A 12,728-nucleotide genomic window follows, 5' to 3' on the forward strand; every position below is an offset into this window, starting at 1 on the left:
CATTGTAAACATAGAATACATTCAGTCATTTCTTCAGTGACTTATACAGCCCATAACATTAGGAACTAAACTGATATGCAAAAGAACATAAAACCAACACTAGCACCTGCTAATTGGTGCATTATTCTATTGTGCCTGTCAAGGGTACCTAGTTTAAATCACTCCAAACTGATGCTATGAAAGTTTTAGTTGTAAATCCCTTGCTAACTAATTTTCCTCTTTTGTGCATTGATGCTGTAGGCAAATCTCACAAAAAGTCAAAATGAATTTAAGATTTTATTGAAAGAGCTGGAGGACTCTTTGCTTGCCCGCCTCTCTGCTGCATCAGGAAACTTCCTGGGAGACACCGCATTGGTGGAGAATCTAGAGACAACAAAGCAAACAGCCATAGAAATTGAGGAAAAAGTAAGCAAGCTGCCCCACGGGTTACACTGTGGAACTAGTAGAGTTTCTTTTAGAAAATGAATTTGGTGTCCAACTCTGTCAAAGCAGGGGAGAGGACTGGGAGACATGTTGTTTTCCAGGACATGCAAAGCTGCTGTAGTAACATGTTTGTTTTTAAGGTGCGAGAAGCTAAAATTACAGAAATTAAAATTAATGAAGCTAGAGAAAACTACAGGCCAGCTGCAGAAAGGGCATCCTTGTTGTACTTTATACTGAATGACCTCAACAAAATTGACCCCATCTACCAGTTCTCATTAAAGGTAACTAACAAATATGGGGCAGACAGTTATATGTAACTGAATAGATTTTCAAAGCATTCACAAGGATCATTGTTGCTACATTTCTGAGTATTTTATTGAAAACAACAATCGAGTCATCCATTTCTAACCGTTTCTGGCTAGGCATTCAATGTAGTCTTTGAGAAGGCCATCCAGCGAACTCTTCCAGCTGAAGACGTGAAGCAACGGGTGATAAACCTAACAGATGAGATCACCTACTCGGTCTTCGTATACACTGCACGGGGACTCTTTGAGAGAGACAAACTCATTTTCATGGCCCAAGTTGCCTTTCAGGTAATACGGAGAAACACACTGGACTCCAGTTAAAATTAGTAGCTAATACAACTTTTCAGATATGTAATAATACATGGTGGTCTCTTATTTCTGGGGCAAAGCATGTGTCCCCCATATTAGCCTTAATTATTATTATTATGATTTTGTCATGCAAACTTTTATGTCAGAGCTGCAGGGAAAAAACTCATAGTCAAGGAAGTGTCATAGCCTGTGGGGAGGGGTTTTGGAGTGTGAGCCCACCTGCCCTGGCAGTTCCTGTCCCGCAGGGCTGGACGTTGCGACCCCATGTGTCAGGTCACCACTCCAATCAAGTCTGGCCCATTTGCCCCTCCATCTCCAGCTATGGAAGGGTGGAGATACCAAACTCCAGTGGCACTCTGACCACGAGGCCCAGAGCAGAAGCCAGGCCCACAGGAGCCATCATTGCAAGGGTCACAGACTTTATTAGCATTCCGATTGCCATGAGCACGCTGAGCTCATGCCAAAATCGTAGCTTTAATAATTATCTTCTGGATGGTGTGTAAATACACCCTGCTTTACAATCATGGCTCAGTCAGTCAGCTCTCACTCAAAGAATTTACATCCTAAAGTTTGAGCCAAAATCCACTGATGTCAATGGAAGATTCCCCCAGACTTCAGGGACTTTGGTTCAGGCCCCAACACCTGTATCCACTAGGATGCCTGAGATTGTGCTCAGCTGCATTGAACCCCGGGGCCCAGTTCTGCCAACACCTGGTGAGAGCAGACTGGACCGTTATGCTCGAGCCACTTGCGTAGCACAGAATCTCACTCCGTGATTCCTGCATCAATCCCTTGTGTGGCGCTCTGGTCCCACTGAAGAGAATGGCAAGATGCCTACTGATGTCAATGGGGCCAGGGTTTCACCCCAATGCTCAACAGTGGAGTATCCCATTGCTTTCCAGAGAGCTAGTTGGGTAAGTGAGTGCTGAGCCCTGCTGGCAGGATTGGGCCTGCACACGTGGGGCGGGGCGGCGTTGAGATGCTCTGGGAGAACACAAGGTAGCAATTGCGATAGTCTATGATTAAATGTCATTGTTCCTGGGAGAAGCGAGTTGGAGGTGGGGAGAGGTGCTTGGCGGGCTGCTGCAAGTGTGCGTGAGGGTGAAGCGAAGAGGAGGAGACGGGGGCAGGCGGGAAGGGGCTGTCATGGTCAGAGCAGCAGGAAAGGGGTGACCCTTATGGCTGCACTGGGTAGAAGGGGGGGAGAAGCCGGAAGGTGACCGATCCAGCCCGGCAGTAATAATCCAAATGGAATGCTAGTGCAGACAAAGCCACAAGGGTTCCTCCCTTCATCATGGCCCCATCGTTGGTCCCAGTGGGCTTGTCTTGGCAGGCCAACAGCCTTCTCCAGTGCTGCTGCTGTTATGCATTTAACATTTACAGTGGTATCGCGCCGAGAGGCCAGCCAGGTCCCTGCCCCATTGTGTGAGGCTCTGTAGAAATGCAGTAAACGTGGCACTGCCCCCAGAGCATTCCACTGCCAGAGCCTGAGGGGTCCACCCCATTTCCTCCGGGAGCCCATGCATCTGCACCACTTCTGCAATGTCCAGTTTCCCAGCACGTGTGAACACAGAGCTTGTGACACACAGCAGTTCTGCTAACAACTCATGCGGCTCAGAAATGTAACCTTGGGCAAGAGGTCTCACATAGCATTGTAATCTCTGCTTTCTCGTCAGGTCTTATTAATGAAGAAAGAAGTGAACCCGGTTGAACTGGACTTTCTTTTGCGCTTTCCATTCAAGGCTGGACTGACGTCCCCTGTGGATTTCTTACAATCTCAAGGATGGGGAGGAATTAAGGTGTGTCTGAAGAATGTAACATTTTGTACAAATTCTTCTGTTGTAAACACTACACAGAATAGCCTAAGACACTGCACCGTGGAAGTCAGTAAACCAGGCCACATTATTGTGAGGGCACTAATATGCAGATTGACACAGGAGACAGGATAAATTTAATAATGCTGGAGATTATTGGTTAAACTAACACCCTTGCGGGGTTGTAGCTCTTAAAAATGCTACTGTGGAACAAGCACGTTATTGGAATATTTATCTAAAAATAATGTTGATTAGAAAACCCCTAATCAAATAATCAGCTAATCACCAAAGTAGCCACCATAGCAGAAGGTGGCATGAGAAGCAGTCACTTATGCAGCACTGTGTAACCCAGCATCACTTGGGAAGGCATCTTCGAGTTGGTATCGTTTTAAAGCTAAGAAGCCAGGCTTTGAGGTGTTGCCGGGCAGCGGCTGTGAGGAAGTGGGGCTGTTCTTAATGTTTCCTCTGAATACTGTGTGGGTGCCTCAGTTTCTGGCCAACACACTGTCTCCCTGGCAACTAATGGCCCGGGCCCTTCCCCCCTGCAAGGGGTGCTAAAGGTGTGGGAGAACAAAGAGATCAGGTGACCTCCTGGCCTGGGAAAGAGACAAAGGCCAGAAAGGAGGGGCTGGAGGGGGTTTCAGTCTGGAGCTGGCTGGGGACTGGAAGTGAGGGCAGACATAGGGTGTCTGCCTCACTGGGCCCCAGAATGGACCCGGCTGACGGGTCCCATTCGCTGTACCTACAAGCTCTGTTTTAGACCGTGTTCCTGTCATTTAATAATCCTGTTTTACTGGCTGGCTGAGAGTCATGTCTGACTGCAAAGCGAAGTGGGGGTGCAGGACCCTCTGGCTTCCCCAGGACCCCACCTGGGCGGACTCGCTGTGGGAAGCGCATGGAGGGGCATATGCTGAATGCTCCAAGGAGAGACCCAGGAAGGTGAAGCCGTGTGAGCTTCTTGCCCTGAAGACAGTCTGCTCCAAGGGAGAGGAGGCTCCCCAAAGTCCTGACTGGCTTTGTGGGGAGCAGTTCCAGAGCATCGCCCGGGGACGTCCCTTTTGTTTGTGAAAGTATCAGCGTTAAAATCAACATTGTTCATGTTTGTTTGACTGGCACCTGAGTTACGCCTGTTGCCCAGTAGATACACATAGCCATGTGGCAGCTCTCCACTGCACTGTATGCCTGTGCTCCAGACTGGGACCTCCCATTGGCTTCAGTGGGCATGTGCTGGAGAGAGCCACAGTTTCGCTCCTAGAGAATAAGGCAAGGCAGAGTCAGCAAATGGAATAAGATCTAGAGGGAGAACGACAGTGTTTAAAAAATACCGATCCTGATGTTGAGAATTTAAAAATGATACTTTCAACACAAATATAATCCTTCCCTTTCTTGTGGCTATACTGCCTCCTTGGCTGGGCCAGCACCACCAACTGTGCCATGTCTGTAGCTTAGACACCTCTCTTCTCTTCTGTGCTTCAGACATGTCTACCTCTTAAGTTTCTCCTGTACATGCCACTATTAGCCTGTCTCCAAAGATGGTTTCTGGCTGGAGGGAAGGTGAACATGGATCACCATTATCACAGCAGACCCTTCATGTGCCTCTCATTTCTTGCATAATTGCACAGCCTAAATTGTTAGCATATTTTGAGTGCATCACAAAATCTCCACCTGCTCCACAAGAACCCCCAAACCCCCACAACAGGAATCCAATGCTAACCACATCTTACCCTCATTTTCTCAGATGGCAGCAAATATCTTGATTATGTCAGTGTTCAACAGAATATTTGAGTATTTTTATACTGAAAGCTCACAGCCTAGGCCTGATGCCACAGAAAGCTGTAGCCAGTGATTTTACACTACATCACTTAAATTAACTTGAAATAAAAATAAAAGGCTACCAGGTGTTGGACTAGAGCATGTAACTGGCAACAGTTTGTACGAAACACTCAGCACTTGAGTCTGCTGTCAGCCACACCTGTGAAAAGCCACAATGTCTCCAGCAAGTCAATCCCACTGGGTCACAGAGCAGGAGGAGACACTAGAACACATAAGCAGCTGGTCCTTTTCTCATGTATTTGAAGGTCCTCTCAGATATGGATGAGTTCAAGAATTTAGACAGTGACATTGAAGGTTCAGCAAAGCGATGGAAAAAATTTGTTGAGTCGGAGGCGCCAGAGAAGGAAGTGTTCCCGAAGGAATGGAAGAATAAATCAGCTCTGCAGAAGCTGTGTATGATGAGGTGCATGAGGCCAGACAGAATGACCTACGCAGTCAGGTATTGTCGCGTGATCCTGCAGGGCCCCGTGCCGTCAGTGCCCAGAAGGGGCTTGGCATGCCTATGCACAGTGATTCTGGGGAGGCATTTCACGGTGGTGCAGTAGAAATGGGACATGTTGGAGCGTGCAGCTGTGCAGTAACTGCACCTACCTGCGGCATGGGGATGAGGCACAGAGCTGACGGCATGTGGCCTGTCGCATGGTAATAGGATTCCAAAAGGGTGTTTTAAAAAGGGGGTTATGGTTGTTAGTGCCCTTGTGAAAAGCCAGCACGTCCTGTGGGACACCTGCCCAGAGACATCCAGCTTCTGGCACCCAGGCCACACCAGCGCCAGTGGTGGTCCTGAACATGTGCCATGTCCCCCAACACCTCAGCTTCATCCTTTCTGCAGCCAGCTCTAACTGCAGAGACCTCCTCTATGCCCACGGCAATTGCTCGGGCTTCCCACTCCCGCCCCGCTGTGTATCTAGAGCAGACTTGCTCCGCAGAACACGCTCGGGGGGTGAAGCTGCCTGTTAGTCCCAGGCTGCCCTGGCAGGTGGCGATGCTGAGGGGCAGACTGACAGGCTGTATAAAGTCATTGGAGGTGTGGAGCTGCCGCTTTTTATGGTGGGGATGGGAACTCTCTTGCCTGTGCAAGTGTAACACTGACAGAGCCCGGTTGTTGGGGGGGTGGCATCAAACCTGGGGTCGCTGGAGCTTAGTACAGCAGCCTCTACAGCATGAGTTAAATAGAGCCGACTCCTTCATCTCGCTCTCACTAAGTGGTCTTGGTGCCACTAGATGGGACAGAACACCACTCCCAGGAGGTGTGCAGGTTACACAAGCTAAAGAGTCAAGGTGACAATGGTGTAGATCTGGCCCAGAGACTTTCCTTAGAAGTGCTCCAGGCATGCTGTGTAATCCAGTTTTTCTGTTATCAGCTCTTCTCTGGGATTTCCTTGCTCGGATTAAATTTTTGTGCATTATTTTGGTTTGCAGCTCCACTCCCTGCCCTTAACACCTACTGAGCCATTGTAGGAACATTTTCAGTTTTCATACACTACTTAAAACCTATGCTCTGAGCTGCATTCGAGGCCAACTGTAGAAACACATGGCCTAGTCCTGCAAGTTATTTGTAAAAAGTCTGGGACTAACTGTGCATCAATTTCTTTTTTACAGAAACTTTGTGGAAGAGAAGATGGGAAGTAAGTTTGTAGAAGGCAGAAGTGTTGAATTTTCTAAATCATATGAAGAGAGCAGCCCATCCACTGCAATATTCTTTATCCTCTCTCCAGGGGTTGACCCACTGAAAGACGTAGAGGCACTGGGTAAATCAATATTTCCCTTCACTAACAGTAGGGTCTGTAGCATGGTAGTCATGGAAAACGTTATCAATAACGAGTAGACATTGTATGCGATTTTCAGATTTTTATTTATTTATTTAATGTATTCCTGTGGATTTCCCCCCCAGGAAGAAAGCTGGGTTTTACCATTGACAATGGAAAAATCCATAATGTGTCTCTAGGGCAAGGACAGGAAGTTGTGGCAGAAAATGCTCTGGATGTGGCTGCTATTGAAGGACACTGGGTCATTCTTCAGGTATGAGAAGCACCAGTGCATTGTTGGGTCTCTGCTATACCTTTGTTGTTTCTATAGTAATCTAATAGTATTTAGAGCAGCCCATTATACATTCAGAAATTCTCAATGTCAGTGCAAAAAGTTCTACATAATGCACATGTTATTGAAAAGTCCTGCCTCTCCTCTCAAGGTGAACTGGTCTTTCCTAAATGCATTACCTCGTGCTTGTCTGAATTGAATGCTGTTAGCTATCATGTTACCCAACTTCCTAATTGGTTAGATTCTGGAGTACATCACCTTTCTATCTCATCACCAGCCACCCAGCATGATTTGCTGCATCTGCTCTATAACTCCCACAGGCCAGCAGAAGCTAAGACTACTGTGGCGGTAGGCAGTGCATTCAGGGCCCAGGAGAATGGCTAGACATCCAGCTTATATAGCAGCACAGTGCTGGATGAAGCATGTGCCGTATATCATTTAGTAAAGGACTTCTAATGTTTCAGTGAAGAACACTGGCGAATACACCATTACTTAGGAAGCTTTAAACCAAGGCTTGATTTCTTTCTAAAGAGGTGCTCTACATCAGTGGTTCTCAACTGGGGTATACGTACCCATGGGGCTACGCAGAGATCTTCCAGGAGTACATCTCCTCATCTAGCACTAGCAAAGTCAGTACAAACTAAAATTTCATACAATGACTTGTGTATACTGTTCTGTGTACTGTACACTGAAATGTAAGTACAATATTTCTATTCCAGCTGATTTATTTTAGAATGATATGGTAAAAAGGAGAAAATAAGCAATTTTTCAGTAATAGTGCGCGGTGACGCTTGTATTTTTGTAAGCAAGTCGTTTTTAAGTAAGGTGAGACTTGGGCTACGCAAGACAAATCAGACTCCTGAAATGGGGACAGTCTGGAAAGGTTGAGAGCCACTGCTCTACGTCAACCAGAAGTTGTGGCCTGTGTTATGTGGGAGTACAGACTGGATGCTGCTCATGGTCTCTTCTGGCCTTCCAGTCTATTAATCCAAATGTTAAAAGATGATGATGGGTACAAATCCTAGGAGAGTGACTACAGTATTTGGTGGGCAGCTTCCACTGACCTGCATCAAATCTAAACAAGTCACCAGAGGAAACATGGGGCCTTGTCAGTGTATCACATCCCAATGAAACAACAGTGAACAACTCAGGCCTGCTAGGCCCAGGAGGTGTGAATAGCATCACCTCCTCCAGCACAGCACTTCCCACCCAGCACTGTGAGGGACTTCGGCTGTACGGGATTCAACTTTGGGAGCAAGAAGTAAAGTCAAATTGTGTGTGTTGCAGAATATCCACCTGGTTTCAAAGTGGCTGAGCACGCTGGATAAGAAGGTTGAGAGATACAGCATTGGCAGCCATGAGGATTACAGGGTGTTTATGAGTGCGGAACCTGCTCCCACTCCAGACGCGCATATTATTCCTCAAGGACTCCTGGAAAATGCCATTAAAATTACCAATGAGCCACCGACTGGCATGCATGCTAACTTGCACAAAGCACTGGATCTCTTTACTCAGGTATTCAGATGACAGGATTTTTTTTTTAAGCTGGTTGGGTTTGTTTTGTTGTTGTTTTATACTTTTTTCTGCAGTCACCGCTCTTTATCAGAAGTTGTAAGGCCTCTCTCTTTTCGGGCTTTTCTCCCCAGGAGAGAGCGTGCAGCCTGCCTAGGAAATGGATTTCTTAGTGTCTAGATTCATAGTTTACCCCTAAGTCATCTAGTCTGACTCCTCTTAGCTCTGTTCTTTTCAGTGCACTAGTTCATACTGAAGCCCTTCATAAAGGCATCGCCACATTGCCATTAATTACAGGGCTTTTTCAAAGGTTTTTGTGCGCTTTCTGCGTTGTAGTGGAAAAAGTACCCTTGTTATGGCCACTAAAGATCTCCGGGCGTTCCTGTCAGTGTTCCCATAACATAAGATTTTACTAGGGACAGAGTAAATTTGTAATCCTTACAGTCCTGTTCAGCAATATTAAAAAATAATTAAATGTAAAGCTGCTAGCGATGGGAATGTTAAGAGGTGAGGTCATGCCAAACCTGTCTGATTATAGAAGCACTCTACTGCCGCTGTGTGTTTTGACCGGCTGCAAGTTTCTATTTGTAGGCTAATATACTATACTCTGTCATTGCAAGTCATTTCTTCTCTGCCGGTAAATAATGGAAAATTGCAGCATGCGATGGTGTGTACCCTTAGAATGTTCCATAACCAGTTCCAGAACTGGCAGAATCTTTCCACCAGGTGAAGCTTTTTAAGGGCCCTACTGCCCTTGGCCCTCAAAGACACAGGTACTAAGTGCAGGGAAGGGCCCTTCACCACAGATGAGGTCTCCAATTTATTAACAGAGCTCAGCATATGCTTTTTTCCTACATCCAAGCATTGTTGGGCCTGGTGCAAAAGATGAGCTTCTGAAATTAAGAATTGTAGGTCATCCTGGTGTGCATAAGTATCAGAGACAATACAGATAATACAGTTCTAGGAAGAAGCCTGATCAAAATACACCTCTACTGCCTGCTTCTGAAGCACCACAACTAACCTTTTACAGAGCCATGTGACCAGTAGCTGTAGTAGTAATTACTGTCATCGATATTTTGGGTTATTTTTAACTCACTGATAGAGTGCTAAAGTTTAAAATGAGCAGACAGTTAGAATTAAGAGGTCATTTCTCATCAGATTATAAACACGTCACATTAAGGGTACATCCACACTACCCGCCGGATCGGCAGGTAGTGATCGATCGATTTATTGTGTCTCGTCTAGACGTGATAAATTGATCCCCGAATGTGCTCCCCGTCGACACTGGAACTCCACCAGGGCGAGAGGCGGAAGCGGAGTCGACAGGGGAGCCGCGGCCGTCAATCCCGTGCCATGAGGACGGGAGGTAAGTCAAACTAAGATACGTCGACTTCAGCTACACTATTCTCGTAGCTGAAGTTGCGTATCTTACATCGACTCCTCCTCCCGCCCTCGCCTCGTGTAGACCAGGCCTAAGGTGTGTGGACAAGGCCAGGAGTTTCCCTCTCACACATTTCAATGTACTATGAGTAAATTCTGGGCAAGCAGCAGTGAATGTTGCTGAGACTACACGTGAGCTATTGAGAGCGTGCGTAAGCTGAGATACCTACGTGCACTTTGTGGTAAAGAAGGTTCAGCTCTGTCTTTGCTGGCTAGTTGTGAGAAGTTGTTTTTTATATTCAGACACCCATTGGGACATTTCCGCTTCTGCATGCAAGCATGTTCTTTTCCTCTTTCTTCTGCTTTAGGATACTTTAGAAATGTGCACCAAAGAAATTGAATTCAAGTGCATCTTGTTTGCGCTCTGCTACTTTCACGCAGTGGTAGCTGAAAGGCGTAAGTTTGGTGCACAGGGCTGGAATCGGTCTTATCCTTTCAACAATGGAGATCTGACTATATCCATCAATGTGCTGTATAATTACCTGGAGGCTAACGTCAAGGTTAGAACGTGCTTGTTTAACATCAGCAAGTCAGCGTGATTGTCCCCAGGTTACAAAAAGCAGCACTACAGGGGAAATGCAGGGTACTGCTTAGACCTCCCCTTGGTGACCCTCTCCCAGCCTCCTTCCTCAGAGGTTTTTAAGGTCAGGCTTGACAAAGCCCTGGCTGGGATGATTTAGTTGGGTTGGTCCTACCTGAGCAGGGGGTGGGACTAGATACCTCCTGAGGTCCCTTCCCACCCTGATACTCTGTGATTCCTGGGTGAGGAGGAGCATGTGGAAGCACAGGGCTCCAGCGGCCTTTGGACTGAAGAAGGCTCTGTCGGGGGCTCCACAGGTTTGGGGGGAGGATCCCTCTGCTGCTGCCCCACTAGAACAGCAGCTGGCTGATGTGTGAGCTGTATGTCCCTGGGCTGGGGCATAGCAAAACCAGGGGAACCTTTAAAGGTGAACTGCAACTCACCCTCAGTGAGTAGTGCGGGGCAGCCTCTGTCTGAAAACAGATCTAATGTGGTCCTAGTCCTGCAGGGGTGGTGAGCTGGGATGGCGGAGGCTGTGTGTGAATCCAGTGAGGGGCCCGAGATGAGTGGAAGATGGACATTTAGCAAATCAGTTCGGCGGCAGCAGGGTCTGCTCACATTGCCCAGCCTTCTTAGAATCACAGACTCTCAGGGTGGGAAGGGACCTCAGGAGGTATCTAGTCCCACCCCCTGCTCAAAGCAGGACCCATCCCCACACAGATTTTTGCCCCCAATCCCTAAGTGGCCCCTCAAGGACTGAAGTCACCACCCTGGGTTGTAGCAGGCCAATGCTCAAACCACTGAGCTATCCCTCCCCTCTTTCAGTGTTTTCCTTTGAAATGTGAGCACATCCAGCTGGAAGGCAAAACCTCCCCCAGCAATGAAACCACAGATCCCAAGCCAGGGGAGGAGCATGCTTAGGGTTACCATATTTCAACAACCAAAAAAGAGGAACAGGGGGAGAGCCTGCCCCATCCACTCCCTCCCACTTCCTGCCCCCCTCAGAACCTCCAACACCCCACCCCCCACTCCTGGTCCCCTGACTGCCCCCTCCTGGAACCCCTTCCCCTAACTGACCCCCAAGACCACACCCCCTACCTGTCCGAACCCTTATCCACACCCCTGCCCCCTGACAGGACCCCCAGAACTCCCATGCCCCATCCAACCACTCCCTGCCCCCTCCCCCAGAACTCCCAACCCATCCAACCTGCCCCGTCCCCTGACTGCTCCGATCCCTCTCCACACACCCGCCCCCAGACAGGACCCCCAGAACTCCCGACCCATCCAACCCCTCCTGCTTCGTGACTGCCCCTGAGACTCCCCTTACCACCACACCGCTCGAGCCGCTGGCTCCATGTGGAGGCAAAACGCGGGCGCGCACAGCCCCGCCCCCGCAGAGTGCTGGGGGGGGGACTCTGGCTGCTGGAGGCCAATGGGAGTGACTCAATCAGGCCCAGCTGCCCAATCAGCCATGCCGCACCGCACTCTGCATGGGGGAAAGGGGAGGGGAAGGGAAGAGAGGGGGAACAGTCCTGGACCTTTTAACCTTATTACCAATTCCTCCCGGGTGGCTATTTAAAGACAAAAAGGCTGGACATGTCCAGGGAAATATGGACGGATGGTAACCCTAAGCACGCTCCTTGCTCCTGGCCTTATGGAAGTGGCAAAAGCTTAATTAAATTCAGTTGGGATGAAAAGAGACATGATCTAGAGGCAAGGCTCATCCGCCGCCCTGGGGGGCGGTCTTTGTGCTGGGAAAGAGGTGAAATCCCCAGTGAACATGGTCAAGAAAGTGACAGGCTCCATGCTGCTCTTCCCCTCCCCGCCCCCCCCGATGCTGATGCTGAACTGCTCATGTGTGACTGACGCCAAGGGCTCACTCCTCTCATGGTGAGGGCACAGCAAAGCTAACTTGACATGTGAAGCTTCCTGCTGCTGTCTGGGACTTTTTAGACCATTCTATAGAAATCACTTTGCACTGAGTCGGCATCTCGTCTAGGTTCCATGGGACGATCTCCGCTATCTCTTTGGTGAAATTATGTATGGGGGACACATCACAGATGACTGGGATCGCAGGTTGTGTAGAACTTACCTGAGCGAATACATCCGGGTGGAGATGCTGGAGGGAGAAATGACCTTGGCTCCAGGGTTTTTAGTTCCACCCAACTCGGATTACAAGGTGAGAAAGGCTCTCCTCTTCTATGGGGTGAGAGCTCCACAGTTCACTGCAGCTGTCAAAAGGCTGTGGCTTTCTTGGGGATGTATGTGTGATAAGAGCACCGCCTTGCAAAACCTGGAAAGAGCCCCGTAAAGATGACATAAGGAGACACTGGGGAGAGTCCATGGAAACTGAAGAGATTCCCAGGGGGAGAGTGGCAGGACAAGAAAAAGCAGTTCAGTAATAAACCAGGACAAAGCTGAGGAAGGACATGAGTAAAAACTTCTTAGTGAGGGAGGGCAGTAGGTCCACGGCACCCTCAGTGGGAGAGTGAGAGATGGTTTAGATATTCTCCAGGCGGGAACACCAAAGAC

The 12,728-nt window shown here is 48.4% G+C and overlaps 1 protein-coding gene across 22 annotated transcripts in view; it reads left to right on the forward strand.

Moving 5' to 3' along the window:
- The window catches only part of DNAH17 (dynein axonemal heavy chain 17), a 105,246-nt gene that overhangs the window by 85,859 nt on the left and 6,659 nt on the right, over positions 1-12,728 (forward strand). For 18 of the 22 annotated variants that reach the window (XR_005588469.1, XM_039501536.1, XM_039501533.1 and 15 more), the window contains 10 exons: positions 241-405; positions 564-704; positions 846-1,016; positions 2,714-2,836; positions 4,930-5,123; positions 6,287-6,435; positions 6,579-6,706; positions 8,012-8,239; positions 9,985-10,176; positions 12,196-12,375. Coding sequence is in view for 21 of the 22 variants with exons in the window: in XM_039501536.1 (XP_039357470.1) it covers positions 241-405; positions 564-704; positions 846-1,016; positions 2,714-2,836; positions 4,930-5,123; positions 6,287-6,435; positions 6,579-6,706; positions 8,012-8,239; positions 9,985-10,176; positions 12,196-12,375 (1,671 nt within the window). In the remaining variant the exon portion in view is untranslated. The remainder of the gene's footprint in view (positions 1-240; positions 406-563; positions 705-845; positions 1,017-2,713; positions 2,837-4,929; positions 5,124-6,286; positions 6,436-6,578; positions 6,707-8,011; positions 8,240-9,984; positions 10,177-12,195; positions 12,376-12,728) is intronic. The other 4 variants (XM_039501540.1, XM_039501542.1, XM_039501538.1 and 1 more) reach the window with 4 other exon arrangements.

This window comes from Mauremys reevesii, linkage group 15 (assembly GCF_016161935.1).
Source record: "Mauremys reevesii isolate NIE-2019 linkage group 15, ASM1616193v1, whole genome shotgun sequence".
Lineage (NCBI taxonomy): Eukaryota > Metazoa > Chordata > Testudines > Geoemydidae > Mauremys > Mauremys reevesii.